The 17,209-nt window shown below is 47.0% G+C and overlaps 1 protein-coding gene across 3 annotated transcripts in view; it reads left to right on the forward strand.

Annotated features, from left to right (window-relative positions):
• The window catches only part of LOC128416244 (receptor-type tyrosine-protein phosphatase V-like), a 65,777-nt gene extending 51,453 nt beyond the window's left edge, over positions 1-14,324 (forward strand). For 2 of the 3 annotated variants that reach the window (XM_053393708.1, XM_053393709.1), the window contains exons 26-37: positions 3,392-3,514; positions 3,852-4,012; positions 4,677-4,812; positions 5,501-5,580; positions 6,098-6,185; positions 6,554-6,653; positions 6,808-6,884; positions 8,744-8,878; positions 9,158-9,280; positions 9,532-9,689; positions 10,163-10,301; positions 12,705-14,324. In XM_053393708.1, the coding sequence (XP_053249683.1) occupies positions 3,392-3,514; positions 3,852-4,012; positions 4,677-4,812; positions 5,501-5,580; positions 6,098-6,185; positions 6,554-6,653; positions 6,808-6,884; positions 8,744-8,878; positions 9,158-9,280; positions 9,532-9,689; positions 10,163-10,301; positions 12,705-12,764 (1,380 nt within the window). In that variant the 3' untranslated portion in view covers positions 12,765-14,324. The remainder of the gene's footprint in view (positions 1-3,391; positions 3,515-3,851; positions 4,013-4,676; positions 4,813-5,500; positions 5,581-6,097; positions 6,186-6,553; positions 6,654-6,807; positions 6,885-8,743; positions 8,879-9,157; positions 9,281-9,531; positions 9,690-10,162; positions 10,302-12,704) is intronic. The other variant, XM_053393710.1, reaches the window with a different exon arrangement.
• The last annotated feature ends 2,885 nt before the right edge of the window (positions 14,325-17,209 follow it).

The following is a 17,209-nucleotide window of genomic DNA, read 5'->3' on the forward strand; positions in this document are numbered from 1 at the left end:
GTGTTCTAAACCCGCCCTCAGAATGTGAGGCGTCATCACTCAGAACTCTTAACCCTGTAAGTTCTGAGCCTCTCCTAACACCCCCTCTCGAATCACGTTCTGAGAGGACTTCTGAGTGTTCAACACCTTTCCCATTGCCTTCCGCCCCTTCCTGGCATCGTTGTTAGGCACTTGTTGAACCTCACAAACCTCAGGTTCACACTGTGCGAAACCAACCCACGCATTTGTGACCTGAAACCTCTCAGGTGGAATTCCCTTTGTAGCCCGCGATGACCGCCTGGGCACAAACTGGGGTGCTCCTTTTGACCCACTGGGGCCAGCGTGTGCGTCTTCCTCATCAGAAGACTCCCCCTCTGACTTGACACGTCTGTGAGCTTTCTCCATTATGCGCACTGGAGATGAGGGCTCACTCTTGGACACTCCCTTAACAACCTGTGGAGACGCCCTACTCTGTTCAGGGACCTGGTCTCCACCAGCAGGTTCAGGCTCTGGCTCTCCTTCCTCCTCAGAGTCAGACAGACAATCTGAGTGAACGTCAGAGCTCGCTTTGCGCCTTGCCCAACCATCCTGCTCAAAGAACTCAGCCTGTTTACTGACCAGAAGCTTGGTCTGATCACCTTTTGGGTATGCGAATCTCCACCCTTTTGTCGCAGGCTCATATCCACAGAAGATCATTTCCTGGTACCTTGGGCCACCCTCCTGCTGCAGAAACTTTGGTACAGGCACCATGGCTCTGCTACCAAAAGTGCGAAAGAAATGCACAAGCGGCTTCTGCCGATGAAGCAGGAAATACGGGGTGTCACCTACCACTGCATTGTAGCACCTGTTCATCGTGAAATTGGCTGTCTTTACCGCCTCCCCCCAAAAACTTTGAGGCAAACCAGAGTCATCCAGTAGAATCTCGGATGCTCGAACCAGAGCTTTACTCCTAAGCTCTGCCACGCCACTGTCCTGAGGAGAAGTCACCTTGTGACGCATCCCCCTCTGGCGAAAGAAACCCTTTAGAGCAGACCCAGTGACCTCTGAACCTCGGTCACACTTGAACCCCTGCACCTTGGTGGAGAACCTTAGTTCCACCTCTGCAACCCAATCTTTGATCAGTTGTGTTGCCTCGTCCTTAGTTTTCAGCGTGAAAGCCCATGCGTTCCGCGTATAATCATCTGTCAGCACCATCAGCCACTTGGCCTTGCCCAGACTTGGCTGTGGCATACCTAAAAGGTCTGCATGCACAAGCTCAAAAGGCTTTGTGGTTACTCTCTCCACCCTGGGATCATTAAATCCCTTGTTCCTTGCTTTTCTGCAAGCTTTGCAATTCAAAGGTTGACCACATTCTTTTACCTTGCAACCTTTGGTGCACTCTGATAACATCTGAACGTCCTCACAGGACCCATGTGACATTCTCTTGTGCCACACGCAAGCACACGACACATGAGTGTGATCAGTGGCTTTCCCAGTATTCCCCTCACCCTCCAGAGGTGTTTCCAGAACAAAGAGGTTGTTCTGATCTTTTGCAACACTTATGAGCTCCTTCCCATCTCTGGAAATTGTGCAAACATTTTTTTCAAAACTCACTGAATATCCCTCCTGTAAAAGGCACGGTACAGACAACAGGCAATGTTTTATCTCAGGGAGAACATAGACCTTCAGTTCAGCCTGTAAAAAAGAGACAAACATGTTAACAACATGGGTTATACGTCCCTGTGAACCTGTAGCAAATTTAACTGTTTTCTCAGTTGAAACAGCCTTGCAGTTCCACATTTGTCCATCAGGTGGCGCTGTGACCAGATGGGCATTCGCAGCCGAGTCAACAACCCAACGTAGGACTCTCCCCCCTCCGGAGTTGTCCTTCTTTGTTGCCTTAGCAACTGACTTCCTGCTGCCCCCGACCTTGGGGCTCTCGCTGCAGGTGTTCTCCAAAATAGCCATCGAAGCAGTCAGCTGATAAGCCTTCCCACGCCTGCCTTCCCTGCAGGCCCAGTTGCCATGGAAACCCGGCTGGTTCCCATGGGAAGCGACCTTGGACACATCCTGCCCTGTCTCCCTTGCTCTCTGTGGGCAGCTGCGACGCAGATGGTCAGCCGAAGCACAAACAAAACATCGCCTAGTGGAAAACTTTGCAAACTTGCCTTCGGTCTTCTCTGCCCCCCCAACCTTTCCAGCAGCACTGCTGTTGGGGAAATGGCTTTTGGCTTCTGCTGTGGTTTCTCTGCAAACCCCCTCCAGCTCCTGCCAAACAGCCTGGGCACTCTCAAGACCCTTGGAATGGCCTGCATCTCCACTCTCAGGTGCAACTCTCTTCTCTTCTCTCAGCCACTCTGTAGCACGCAGCTCATATGTAGGGGCATTCTGGCAGCCCTCCAACACAGTCCCAGCCCCCTCTGGGCCTTCTGGGCGTCCCTCAGCCCCTCCTGGGCTTGGTGCCTTCTTTGAGTAGCTCTCAGCCCCTCCTGGGCTTGGTGCTTCCTCAGAGCAATTCTCAGCCCCCTCTGGCCTGGCTCCCACTGTCTTCTTCAGTGCCTGCCTTCTCTTGACCCAGGGCTTGCTCCCGTCCACCTTATCAAAGGGAATTGACGACTTCTGGCTGTCTGCCATCTCTCCCCCGGGGCCCGGCCTACTTACAGGTAACGGTAGTGCCTCCCGGTCCGGCAGATCCCAGCTCCTCCCAGCAAACTCCTGGCTGGCTCCAGCTACTCCTCAGCTGGCCTTTGGCTGCTCCTTAGCCTCTTTGCCTGCAGTCATCTCACACACGAACGTTGCTTATCTTTATTGCTGATCTCCCATAACCTTTGGAAGTCAATGACGTCCGGGGGTCCGGCACACTTCCGCTGCGCTCTGGTCTTCCCCCCTGGGACCTTTGACTCAGCAGAGCGTAAAACACAGCGGAACAGAAGCTTGAACGTTCTTCGTGTGATGGCAATAATTCAGGCTGAAACGCAGCAGTCTCCTTATCTTTAAAGTCTTTATTCCTTAGCAAAACACAACAGCAATAAATCTCCTGCCTGGCGACAGTTCGCACATGGCTGCTGCTCTCCACGGAGCAAACACGCACACAGACTGAGAGAACACAGTAAAACCCTCCCTTCAGTGTTCTAAACCCGCCCTCAGAATGTGAGGCGTCATCACTCAGAACTCTTAACCCTGTAAGTTCTGAGCCTCTCCTAACACATACTCTACACAGGAGTGCAGATAGAAACTCCAAAACACGGTGGAAGTGGTTTTGACATTTCCTGCATTCGAAGCGGTTTGTTTTCAGGGAAGATAGTATGTGTTGTGCACAGCACTGTAGAATCCACCAAGCACATTGCACAAGGATAGCCAGGGGCAATATATAAGGAAACAAGGCTCTCATTTCCTTTGAAAATGTTAATTGCAGTTCCATCTCCCTTGCTAGGTGCTGTGTGAATACTACTGGCCCTCGGACACTTCTCCTGCCTCTTTTGGGCAGATCAGCATCCACCTGCTTGCTCAGAATTTTGCAGATGAGTGGACTACACGGGAGTTCAAGATCCAGCATGTGAGTAGGAGACCAGAAATACCCCATGGCACCTCCCAATAATCTTGCCCAATCAAAAATGCAAATATAATATAAACTGCAGCGTTGTGGTGCTCCAGGGAATCCTAATGACCGGAAACAAGGCAAAACTCTTTTGCGAACAGTTGAGAACATCTGGAATAAAGAGTGCATCCTTCATAAGCTTGTGGACCAGCTTTCTTTGTTGTAGTACCCAAAATCAGCAGAAGCATATCTCATGCAGTTTAATGGCAGGTGCTTCCTCTCTTGCAATTTCAGGTTTAGGACTTTGCCTGAGCTGCTTCTGTGGGCACTAATGTGGGCATCTCTTATCACACAGGAAGGGCTAAACATGGAAAGGAGAGTAACTCACTTGCACTACACAGCATGGCCTAATCATGGTGTTCCTGAGTCCACAGCTTCCATGATTGCCTTTATAGAGTTGGTGCGAGCACACATGCAGGGTGCAAAGGAATCTGGGCCTACGCTGGTACACTGCAGGTAAGTTTCAGGCAACGCACTTGGCTGGTTATTAATGTTGGGATTCCTTTCCACCTTTTGCTGCAGACATGGGATTGTTGCGTGTCACAGGTCTGTTTCATTCCAGCACAGATTGCTGGCATGAGCAGAACTTCCACTCTGTGTTTCTTTTGTTTTTAGTCTCTCTCCGAGAAGACGGCAAGGAGAAATGCCATGTTTTCTTTGTCTTGATTTATGTATAATAAATGCGTAGTTTAGTATGTGTCTACAGCCTCAAGCCTCTTCTGTTGTGCAGTTTACACTGCTGAGTAAAGTGTGCTCAAGTCTGCAAGCTTGAGTCACTGATGTACATCGGAGCAGAGGTCGATGAATTTCTGCAGCGGCAAGGCTGAGGGAAAACACTTCAGCTGGGGCCGAGCCAGCTGGCCTTTCGACCCCCCCATAGATTCCAACAATTACTACCAAAATCTGTAAACGCAACGAAACATCAAGAAAAATGCTGCCATAAAATCATTCAGTTGGTAAACATCATTGCCTTGCCATGGTTGGCATGATCAGGTGTCCTCTTTGCCCAAATTCCTTGACTGCTGGGGTCACAAAAGGCAGGGAGCACAGAATGAGAAGGAATGAAGGCCTCCAAGGTGAGCTGTGTGAAAGAGCCTCTTCTTTCCCTGTATTATTGCAGTGCAGGTGTGGGGCGCACCGGGACTTTCGTTGCTCTGGATCGGCTCCTGCAGCAGATGAAGTATGAGAAGGTGGTGGATGTGTTCAACACCATTTACAGCCTGCGGATGAACCGCCACCGGATGATTCAGACCCTGGTGAGAATCTCAGAGCTGCCTCTCAGGTCGCTGGTTGCCCTGACATGGGAATCATTCAATGACACAAGGTGGCCTTACCCTTTCTGCTGGGTATTTGTGGCCAATGCGGAGGGATGGAAAAGATGCCAGAGACACAATGGGCAACAGAAACTAGAAGGAACAGCAGTGAGGGACCTGGGGGAGGGCTCAAAACATGGCAGGGACAGCCAACCTCTTGGAGTCCATAAGCACATTGGCAAACCAGAAAAGCTGTCATGCACACACACACACACACACACACACACACACACACACACACAAACATACTGCAACCAAGAGCACATGGCAAACTGTTCTAGTGGCTACAAGAGAATGCTTCTTTCAAGCCTAATTTCAGTGAAGGGGTGGGATCCTTTGGGCATCCTCTATGGGCATGTAGAGAAGCAAATGAACAAAATGGGCAGCTACTGAAAAATAAGCATAGGATGAGGTACAAGCATTGGCTGTCAACTGGTTTGCAAGCAGCTTCTTTTTTATTTTATTTATAGAGGCTGTAGAAAAATCAGTTCTTTGGCAAGTTCAGAAATAGAGGCCTGAAGCTCCCAGCTGCACATTATAATGATTAGACCTGGTTGCCTTTCTATTTCAAGGTGCACTGCAGGGCTTTCAGGGTCTCCATGTACATAAAATGTGTGCTCTTCTCTTCCAGGGGCAGTACATTTTCCTGCACAACTGCATCCTAGAGAAGATCTCTGAAGACCCACAGATTGGCCTGTCTGGAGTGGAGCTGTAAGTTTATACCTAATTTCCCCTTCCATTCCAGTGGAATGCATAGTTCTCTCCTGTAAGCCACCCCTCCCCCTGCTTAACATAGCTATTGTGCCCAGAAATGAGGCTACTCCTTCTTCCCCACCCATATGTGCAAACAGGCTATTACATTGCTGGATCAGAGCTAGCACAAGTATAATGCAAAGGGGGAAAAGCAGTTGGTTGGTTGGTTGGTTGGTTGGTTGGTTGGTTGGTTGGATGGTTGGTTGGTTGGTTGGTTTGTTGGTTGGTTGGTTTCCCCATTCATCATCTGGAAAGGTCTATAGGGATCAGCAACCAGGGCACCATACTCATTGCAAATAGGAATGGCCTGCCTCAAATAGCAGCAGAGGCTTCTTGTTCAGTAGGAGTTGCAAGAAGTCTCCTGGGACCACAGTGTCTTGTTCTCTTTTCAAGGCAGCTGTGCCATCAGCTCATGTTAGATGGATATGGAATGGGGAAGCTGAATAATTAAACCCATCTCTCATGTTTTCTCAAGCTCCCATCCAGTCCCTCTCAAGAACTTTGTTCAGCACCACGCAAAGAACAGTTCCAAGGCCAACACTGGCTTCCTAAGGGAGTATGAGGTAAGAGGTTGGCACACAGGGATGCTGGGTTTTAAGGGTGCTCCAACTCCACATGCCATGTGGGTGACCAGATTGGGCCGCATCAGAGATGCACGACTATCACCATGAGGGCAGCTCAGGCTCAAGCTGTGAAAATATACACCCAGCTGCATGTAGAATGTAGTTAACTCTTCGGAATGAATGTTTTGAAGAACTCTGCATTAGCAGCTGTATCAATGATTAAAGTACTCACCATTGACTCTGGGGTCAGTGATCCTGCATGCTCAGTCATAGTGAAAAGTCCACCCCAACCCATTTCTCCATCTCTCTCTCTCTCTCTCTCTCTCTCTCTCTCTCTCTCTCTCTTCTACTTTGCTTCTCCTCATCAGCAGATGCTCCTGGAGGCTGCCAAAGAGGAAGTCAATTCAGCAGCACCACTTTCTAGCAGTGGCAACCAACAGATCAACCTTCCCTCAAGCAAGAACTCTTGTGAGTAACAGGTTTTGTGGTTAGTATTGTTGTTGTGCATGAATTACGGGTGGGGCATAAGGCGCTGAGCTGAAATTCTGCAGCACAGGACTGAGCTGTGCCTGACGCACTGTGTCACCCCACCCTCCACCTTCTCACAAAGGCTGTTTTGCAGATGATCGCTCAAAAGTGAAGTTCTCGCAGCTGGATCGAGATCCCTTCTCAGACCTCACGAATGTCTGGCTCATCCCTGTGAGTCCACCATGAATTTCATTTCCCTCCTTTCGGGTCCTCTGTTGTTGCCTCCAGATGTCTTGGCTGCATGCTGCACTCCTATAGAAGGGAGCAGTTCCTTGTGTCACTGTTTTGAGGGGTTTTTTTCTTTTGAAATCAAGAGGTGTATATACTTTTTAATGAAATGTTATGAAATAAATGTACAGTGGACACTCGGGTTGTGAATGTGATCCGTGCAGGATGCACGTTCGCAACCCACAGCATTCACAACCCGCATCTGCGCATTTGTGCATGCGCGGGTTGCGATTCGGCACTTCTGCACATGCGTGACTGCCGAAACCCGGAAGTAACCCATTCTGGTACTTCCAGGTTTCGGCGGTCTGTAACCTGAAAAAACGCAACCTGAAGCATCTGTAACATGAGGTATGGCAGTATGTGCTTTTCCTTGCTTTGGTGAGAGAGAAAAGGCTAGGTCATAGCAAGTACAACTCAACTGCTGCCAAGCTGTGAGAAGGTAACAAGTGGATTCTGTGATCCTGGCTGTTCCTTGGCTCAGTATTTAAGAAGATAGACAAGAGTGTGGCAAACAAAGCACTCACATCTCTGGATGACTAAAAGCAGGGCATTATTGAAGACACTACAGTGGTACCTCGGGTTACATACGCTTCAGGTTACAGACTCCGCTAACCCAGAAATATTACCTCGGGTTAAGAACTTTGCTTCAGGATGAGAACAGAAATCATGCTCTGGTGGCGCAGCGGCAGCGGGAGGCCCCATTAGCTAAAGTGGTGCTTCAGGTTAAGAACAGTTTCAGGTTAAAAACGGACCTCCGGAACGAATTAAGTACTTAACCCGAGGTACCACTGTATTAGAAATTAAAATAATATTGATAAACTGGAGAGTTGGGACAAAATGTACAAGTGTAAAAGGAATGCCACTTCAAAGGAAATAAGCCCAAGTGTGCAAAAACTACTCAATAAATAGTGAGTTCTTAGAATTGTAGAGTTGGAAGGAACCACAAAGGTAATGTAGTCCAACCCCCTGCACTGCAGGAATATTTTTGCCCGTGGTGCTCAAATCCATGACCCTGAGATTAAGAGTCTCATGTTCTACCAATTGATTTATTGCAGCCCCTGAAATTAATACAAGACCTGATAAAGTGCCATTGTGCAAAAATGGCAAACACTTTCTGTGGCTCAATTGGCAAAAGTATATTCAGAGACAAAGGAGGGCCAAGTACATGATCATTGGTTACAAATAATTGTTAAGTAATTACAGTAAAAGCAAATAGTGCATTGTGGGAACTTTGTGACAAGCCTGCCAGTGGTGGGTATAGGAGATAATACACTGGAAGAGGATAGAGAGCTGACTTCCGGATGAGGGATACAGCAAGTAAATTTCAAATGTAATACCTTGTTTGGGAATCTATATAGCAGTAAGTACCTGGGCCAGCCTTCTTTAACCTGGTGCTCTCCAGATTTGTTGGACTACAACTTCCATCAGCCCCAGCCAGCACGGCCAAATGTAAGAACACCAGGCTGGAGCTGGCTGAGCTCGACAATCTATTAGGGTAGTTTAGTTCACAAAGTTCCCTGATTATCAAGACCAAGAAATCTAGTCTAAGACAAGTACTTAAAGAAAGAAAATATGCTTTCATTTCACCCTCTGATCTGTCACTAAAGTTGCCAGCAACTCCTGGTGCCTCATCTCCAACTAACTTCCCATGGAGGAATAAGCCAGTTACAGATACCATAACCTGCAGCTTACTCCTGTAGCTAGGATAATCCTTATCCAAGATTAGACCAGGCTTATCCTCTGCCACTGACACTTTGCTAACTCTGCTAAATGAGACTCTGTTTTTCTTTTTCTTTTGGCAGGGCTGTAACTCGGCCAAGGACTATATAGCTATTGAAGGACCTGACAAACTGGCCCTGGAGGAATTCTGGGGGCTGGTCTGGGAACATGGAGTCCACACCATCATCACTCTACTACCTGGACAGATGAACAGCCCCGTAAGATCCACATTATGCATTATGCAGACCCACAGAATTATAGAGGCAGGTCCTTCTGGGATAGCTGCAATCGCTGGGGCCATAGCACAGAACTATGGGACAGGTTTGGTTTGGGCACCTGGAACTGAGAGCTGTGCCGTTTAGAATCCTGGCTGTGTAAGGACTGCTTTTCCACAAGTGGTTCCCATGTAACTGGAGGCTATATCTGAATGGTGCCATCATGTGGTCAGGGCAAATGGAACTGCAACTACAACCCGTTTTTTATGTGTGTATGTGTAGGCTCCAGACAACTCGTGCTGGCCCTCTGAGGGTGAACCTGTGTGCACAGAGACGTTGACCATACAGCAAGGCCCAGAGAAGGTTATTTCAGGATGGCCATGCACTCAGCTGAGACTGAAATATGTACGTGAGTTGGGAATAGTGGGGGAAAGCCATGGGCCGTGGGCAAGGTCAAGAAGAACAATGAAGCAATATCACTGGACATGGGAGTCCAGTGGGAGTTTGCGGGGAGTGTTAATTGGAGAACTCCTTGTCACCATAGCTAAGCTTTTGAGCTAGACAGAATTCTTCATTTGTGCATTGGCCTGCCCTCTACACTGCATTCCCAAACAGTTGCTAGATCGATTATCATATTGTCTTTGTTACTTTGTCAGGAGAAAAAGGCCAAGGAGAGACTGCTGCAACGGTTCCGGTTCCCTTTGGGGGAAGGAGAGGAATTTCCAGACCCTGAGATCCTGGTGGGCTTCCTCACCACTGTCAGGCAACTGGTGCCATATCGGAAAAGAACAAATCCCTTGGTCCTGCATTGCAAGTAAGGCCCTGCCTCTCCAGGTGCCCTTGGGCTCTTGCCCAGTAGGCAGCCCTTTTTAGCAGGTAGCATATGGTGCCAGTGAGGGCATATGCCAATCCTAAGATGTAGGCATTCCCATCTCACTGAGCTGATACCCATCAGTAAAAGGGCTACTATCCGACCCCCTGCTGGTTCTATCTAGTGGCATCCAGTATGTGGAACTCCCTGCCTCATGACTTCAGTTTTTGTGACCAAGACGTGCCTATCCATCGAGCTCTTTGGTGATGATGCTGATGTTTTGGTAGGATCACCTGTGTTGTGATTGTCACTTGCTGTGTTGACATGAGGAATAATAAGCTCCTGGTTTTAACTAATGTCCAGTGGTTAATGGTTTTACGGATGGTATTTTTTTATTGTATTGTGAACTGTCCTGTGCTGAAGGGTGCACTAGTTTATTTTTTAAAAATTATTTGATTTTTTTTTTCCTTTCACAGTTCTGGCAGCGTAGGCCCAATCGGGGTGCTGATTGCCCTGGATACTCTGCTGCAGCAGCTGAAAGGAGAGAAGAGTGTGGATGTCTATGGTGTTGTTCTGAGGCTGGTGAGGAGCTGCTGCCTCATGACTCCAACACTGGTAGGTAAAGGGCAGAAAGGGAAGCTGGAGCAGCAATGCTAGCCAAGAGCTGTGTCAAGGCCAAAGGACACTATGCTGTTCCATGCTCTGCTCTCCTGCAGGACCCCTGTGCTTTCTGTCTCCCTAAAGCTAGTCAAGGAGGACGTGGGATCCCTGATGGCCTTTCCCTTTACTGTACTGGGGTACACTTTTTGCATGGCTATCCAATATTGTGGTTCAAAGTGGGGAAGTAGGTAATTCCAGTCATGACTCCGTCTGATCTTGTATAGCAAGCCCTTTGGATGGGTCTCTACAGCTCAGTGCCCTCTCCCCCTCTCCAGCCACCATCTGTCTCGTATTCATGGAGGGCTGGGAAATATTGGGCAACTTTCACACAGCAGATACTTTTGGACCTGCTTTCTTTCACCAAAGCCAGAGGGATGTCAACAAAGTTTTCAGTTCAGGCTTTTCCATATCATCAACCAAAGCATTTTCCATACTCTGTGAGATATTTATTTCATCTGCATGTAATAGAAACTGGGGGAGTTGGGATCGTTTTGTGCTGCTGTTCATCTTTTGAAAAATTCAAAGAGGCTAGATGTAGTCGTGATGCTATGCAGGAAAGGGAGAGTTCATAATCTCCAAAGACTTTGGGGGATGGATTCAAGGAAATAGTTGTACTAGAGGATGACAGTGTAATGAGTTTTGCTAGCCCAATGGGGCTTCCTCCTCCTCCCTCTGTGCACCCCCCATTAGTTCAAGGGAGTGGTCAGGAGAGTCCCCAGAAAAGCACATGGAAGAAGGATTGTTCCATCAGTCAAGCGGAAATGCTTGCACTAACGGAGCAATTTCCTTAGCGCATCTTTGAATTCCATCCTTGGGGAAGAGGATCTCTAGGGGCTTCCTGTAATGCATACAAGAGTGACCAACACTAAAAGCAATCAGTAGCCAAGAGTGACCAGTGACTGGCGCAGGTCCAATCCGTGCTTGGAACACCAAATCAAATAGCAATAAGTACACTACACAGCGGGTGTTGCTGTGGGTTAAACCACAGAGCCTAGGGCTTGCTGATTGGAAGGTCGGCAGTTCAAATCCCCGCGGTGGGATGAGCTCCCGTTGTTCGCTCCCAGCTCCTGCCCACCTAGCTGTTCAAAAGCATGTCAAGTGCAAATAGATAAATAGGTACAGCTCCAGCGGGAAGGTAAACGGCATTTCTGCTTGACTGATGGCCACATGACCCGGCCACATGACTCGGAAGCTGTCTGCAGACAAAAGCCGGTCAGGGGTACCTTTACCTTTTTTACCTTAGAGAAGAACTGCAGTTTTCCCATGACAAACCATTGCAATTTCAAGCGCTGGGAAAATGCAGTCTCAGCAGCAGTATCTTCTGCAGGGAATATGTCCAGCCTCTAGGGCAAATGTCCAGCCTCTGTACAGTAAATGAGAGACAAATGCACATTTACTGCATAAAAAGGTTTGTGTATGTCAGGAAAGGTAAAGGTACCCCTGTCCGTACAGGCCAGTCTTGACAGACTCTAGGGTTGTGCGCTCATCTCACTCTATAGGCCGGGAGCCAGCGCTGTCCGAAGACACTTCCGGGTCACGTGGCCAGCGTGACAAGCTGCATCTGGCGAGCCAGAGCAGCACACGGAACGCCGTTTACCTTCCCGCTAGTAAGCGGTCCCTATTTATCTACTTGCACCCGGGGGTGCTTTCGAACTGCTAGGTTGGCAGGCGCTGGGACCGAGCGACAGGAGCGCACCCCGCCGCGGGGATTCGAACCGCCGACCTTTGGATCGGCAAGTCCTAGGCGCTGAGGCTTTTACCCACAGCGCCACCCACATCCCGTATGTCAGGTACATATGCCCAAAACTGCAGTATTAGGCTGCTTCCACATCAGCTGATCTTTGTGACAGTTGTGCCACTAGAGGGCATTGTGCTCAAGCCCTTCTGAGTGAAATCCTGTGTATTGCAGGACTTATCACAGACCAAAAGCTGCAGCACAGGTGTACCATACAACTTAAACTGCATACACACATACACACCAAGTTAGAGCTCCCAGACATTGCCAGAAGAGAAGAATGTGGCCCTCCCTAGTGACCAAGCTGCTTAGCTGCAGAGATGCTCACATATGCAGCCTGCATGCTTCCTGTAGCCATAGAGCAGCTATAAGGGGTTCCACAGTGTGTTTTTGTGCCCCTGCTGCTGCATTAGCAGTTTGATCCAGCTGAACATGCTTGCCTAGTTCACTGTAAATTCCTGGAACTAATTCCTGGCCTGTTGTGATGGCAATCCTTGGCTGTGTTTTCCCTTTTCACCTTGGAGTATTATTACAGATTCTTTGATTGTCCATGGGAGATGATGAGAGCAGAGCTCCTAATCTCCCCCACCTCTCTGCTTCTCTCTCTCTCTCTCTCTCTCTAGGATAAGTACATTTATCTGTACGATTGCATTCGTGACATCATCACCCAGAAGCAAGTTTAAGTTGCCGCTCTTTGTTAGATGGGTGGAATGCACCGAGCACAGCAGTGCTGTAGGCATAGCCAGGATGGAAGCGATCTTATGTGGAGATGAGCAGCTGCATCTTAGCAAGAGCAGAGTGGTGAAATAAGAAGAGCCAAGAACAGTGAGCTGATTACAAGGAACTTAAATCTGCTGTCAGAAAGGCACGGGTATCCATGTATCCCCTCGGTCAGGATGGATTTGGTGGGGAGGGGTTGGGGAGAAGCTTTCCTGAGACTACCTGGCCTGGTTTCAGCATTTGGGGATTCTGAAGAACCTCGAGGTTCCCATACACTGACAGAATTCATGGGGACCACAATAATGGAATCAAGAAGTCTTATCAAGTATGACAACCTTTTGGATAACTTGTGGCATTCTAGATGTTTCGTGCCAGAAAGAGATACAGCAGGAGATGATGTAGAAAAAAGTGATTGGCAGGGCAGACCAATGGTCCAGCTTCTCTGCTACCACATGCCTGATACTTCTTGGTTTTTTGACCCTTGTGCCAGTGGACTTGCACAGCTGGGTCTGTGTAATCAATTTGTCAGACTGACACAGTCCCCACTGCAACATGTCTGGGTGATTCCCTTGCACAAGCAGACTTGAACAGTCTCCTATTCTCATCCAGCTTGCATGGCGTCAAGAACAGGACAGCACTGACTAAGTTGCAGTATCTTCTTCACAAAAGCACCTCTGAAATAAGCATGGATCATCTTGCACACAGGGAAGGGAAGTTTAAACCGTCGGCAGTTTATGAAACCTTATATGATGCAACAAGAGTGAGTAAAAAGAGGCTAAGCATGTTTACACAGAACGAAAGAATGGTGGTATCCAGTCTAATGAAACTAATAGAAAGCTAATTCTAGGATATCCCAAGGACTTCTTTGCACAATGTAAAAATAACCTATGGAATTCAATGCCAAGGGGAGTTGTCTATTTGTATAAGTGCTTACGTGGCTGCAATCCTATATCAGATACCAGGAGCAAGTCCCACTGAACTCAGTAGAGCTTATTTCTGAGTGGAGGGTTGCACTGTTAATGGGTTAGACTAATTAATGCAGGATGAGGATATCCAGATGAAAGGATACAGTAGGGACAGCTAATGTAGTGGCCCTCTAAATTTTGTGGACGACAGCTCCCAGCCAGCATGGCCAGTGGTAAGAGATCACAGCAACTGTAGTCCAGCAACATTTGCAGGGCACCATGTTGGCTACCTCCAATATACAGAAAGGGTTAGAAACAATGCAGAAGGTGGATACAATCATTTTACCCTATCTGTGCATTTCTTTAGCACAAAATGCTGGTTACTGTTTTGGGAGATTTCTAAAAGAAGAAGAAGAAGTTTTAAGGCCACTATTAGTTTGATTCAGCATGTTTTCATAACAGTCCATATATTCCACATGGTAAGCCCATCAAGAACCATCTCTCAGAAAGCAGACAAGACTTATCATCATGATCCCCCAACACCCTCTGATTCTGTTCTCTTTCACTTCCTGCCTTGGCTCTTGACACTGCTAGGCACCCTCTTGAGAGCTGGGCTTGTTCCTCTAGTGTTGCAATTCTTTCCCTGGGAAAGGGGGGTATTGGGAATATCTGCCATTGCACTCAATGGGGCTTAACTTGTGATTGAACATGTTTAGGATTAAATTGCAGGACATTCTTTGGTAAATTTGATTCCCGTCCTCAGTTTGAGTCTCATCATGCCCAAATCTTTCTACTTTAAACTGGCTCACTCTCAACTCTCTTTTTAGAATGGACACTTTTTTTTAAGAGGCTTGAGGAGTATGCTGAAAGAAATATGCTGTTGTAAATGAAAACAACTTTCACCAGTTTCTCTGAAACAGAGAAAAAACTGGGGGAGGGGTTTGTAATAATAAATTATTCATTTTTTAAAAATGAAATTTAACACTTTCCTGGTTTTATTTATTTATCCAAGTATTTATAAACCACAAACACATAAAATTAATATCATGGTAACATACCATCCAATCATTAAAACTTCATAACATTGAAAGAACAAATATGAGCAACAACACAATGCAGTTCTCTAAAAATGTTTGACCAACAGATGAATTAATATCAACATTGTAAGAGCCTCTCGGAATTCAGACAGTACTCCAAAGTAGAGGAGCCACTGTGGTGAGAGCCTTTGTTTGTGTAAAGGTAAAGGGACCCTGACCGTTAGGTCCAGTCACGGACGACTCTGGGGTTGTGGCGCTCATCTCACTTTACTGGCCGGGGGGGCCGGCGTACAGCTTCTGGGTCATGTAGACCCCTCTTAAGCCATGGTTGGATATCTTGCTGTCAGGGTACCTCAGTCATCAAGAGGGATTGGTGTTCCGCTAGAGGGCAGTGCTGCCATCTACAGTACACACACAGGATGGAGATTCCAAAGGACAGGTAGGTAAAGAAGAGAAAGAGATTGCTGAGGGCTTTGGAACCAACAAATTTATACAACTGAAAGATGTAGAATAGTTCACTTGTTGGGAAACATGGCTTGAATGGATCCAGGCAGAATCAGCACATGGTGAAGAAGTTGAATGACAAAGGATGCTAATTGTTATTCTATACAGCACAGATTTCTATACAGTACAGGCTTCCAGAACCTGGGGCCCTCCAGGTGGTGTTGAACCATGGGTAGGCAAGCTAAGGCTCAATCGCCTTCTAAATCCGGCCCAAGGACGGTCTGGAAATCAGCATGTTTTTGCATGAGTAGAATGTGTCCTTTTATTTAAAATGCATCTCTGGGTTATTTGTGGGGCATAGGAATTTGTTCTTTTTTCTTTTTCCAAAATATAGTCCGGTCCCCCACAAGGTCTGAGGGACAGTGGACCGGCCACCTGCTGAAAAGGTTTGCTGTCCCCTGTGTTAAGCTCCTACCATCCTGGACCATTGGCCATGTTGGCTAGAGAGGATCAGATCTGCAGTCTAACAATATCTGCAGGCCATCAGGTTTGAGAAGGCTGCTATAGCACTAGCTATGGAGGCTTTACATAGAGCAGTGTTGAGAGCCCTGTTCCCAGGGACGTTCAATCCAAAAATGAATGCAAGGAAACAATGGACAGAAATGGAGGTAGAACTATAAACAGGGGAAGAATATTCCAGCTACACAACATACTTTGATTTAGTTACAGCAGCCTTCGCTGTGCTGCCTAGGACTCCCATGAGTTGTAGTCCAACAATGGGCAGCGGGCAACAGGTTGGTGAACGCTGTGTTAAGTTATAGGGGAGAGGGCTCTAGTCACAAGGCTTCCTGGCAAAATGAGTCTTGAGGAGGAATTTGAAGGAAGTAATGAAGGTGGCTGCACAGAGGCATGCTGGGAAGCAGTTCCAGGTTTAAGGGTGAGTAAGGGAGAAAGGGCAGTTTCCTTTCAGGGAACAAAAGCTATTTGGTGAGTTGAGGGTGATGCAGCTGGACCAATGTTTATCATATGTAGCAGTGCCCACTGAGCAAATCTCAGTGCACTATAGTTTGTTTCTGTCAACCAATCTTGAACAACCGAACCACAATAACCATCTTTAAAGTAAAGAGCCTGACCTCTGATCAACTTTCTAAGTGATTCATTTATATACTGGTTTTTCAGTATATGCTTAAAGCAACAAAAATAAATAAAAACATGATAAGAACATAGCAGAACAAGTTTAACAAAACAGCCAGTCAATTAAAAACCCATTTCTTTCCATTGTTTTATTTTGTTTATTCACTTGTTTGTTCTGGAACATAAATAAGAATTTTTAGATACAGCTAACCTTATTTCTGTTTGGTTTTAGACTTCTCCAAGAGCCAACATTTTTAAATAAGTTTTAGGAGTATGGTAACTACTAGACTAAACAAGGGGAAATATTTCAGCTACAGCCACTTCAAATGTAAAAGCTCCGAAATAAGCTTGATTGTTCACAAGAGAGCATGGCTACTCTTGCAGCCTGGAGTTCAGACAGAGAACAAATGAATCCAGCTCTAGAGGACCAGATGAGGAAAGCTGGATTATTTTCAAACAGTGGCAAGAAAAACTAATGGTTCATATGGCATTGTGTGAAGAAGAATTCAAAACACTTGGCATAGACAGCAATACAGCATCACTCTTGTTGTTGTTGTTGTTTGTTGGCATCCGACTGTGTTGGGAGACAATGGAGGAGTGTGCCTTTGGGGTGAAGACAAACTATTGGAAGGTTACAATGCCTGTTGTGGCTGCAGCATTGCTCACATCACTTCCTAACTCGTAGCATTGTTACTCTCTCCAATATCTCCCCAACTGCACAATGTATTCCCAGATTTTGAGTGGAATATTCCAATTAAGTTGAATATGCAGGTCTATACACATTGGATTTTGCACATGTATATGCTATGAAAGCATTATACCCATGCATGGATATCTGGTGGTCTTGGAGATGGAACAGGGAGTAATAATAATAATAATAATAATAAT

Source organism: Podarcis raffonei, chromosome 6 (assembly GCF_027172205.1).
Source record: "Podarcis raffonei isolate rPodRaf1 chromosome 6, rPodRaf1.pri, whole genome shotgun sequence".
Taxonomy (NCBI): Eukaryota; Metazoa; Chordata; class Lepidosauria; order Squamata; family Lacertidae; genus Podarcis; species Podarcis raffonei.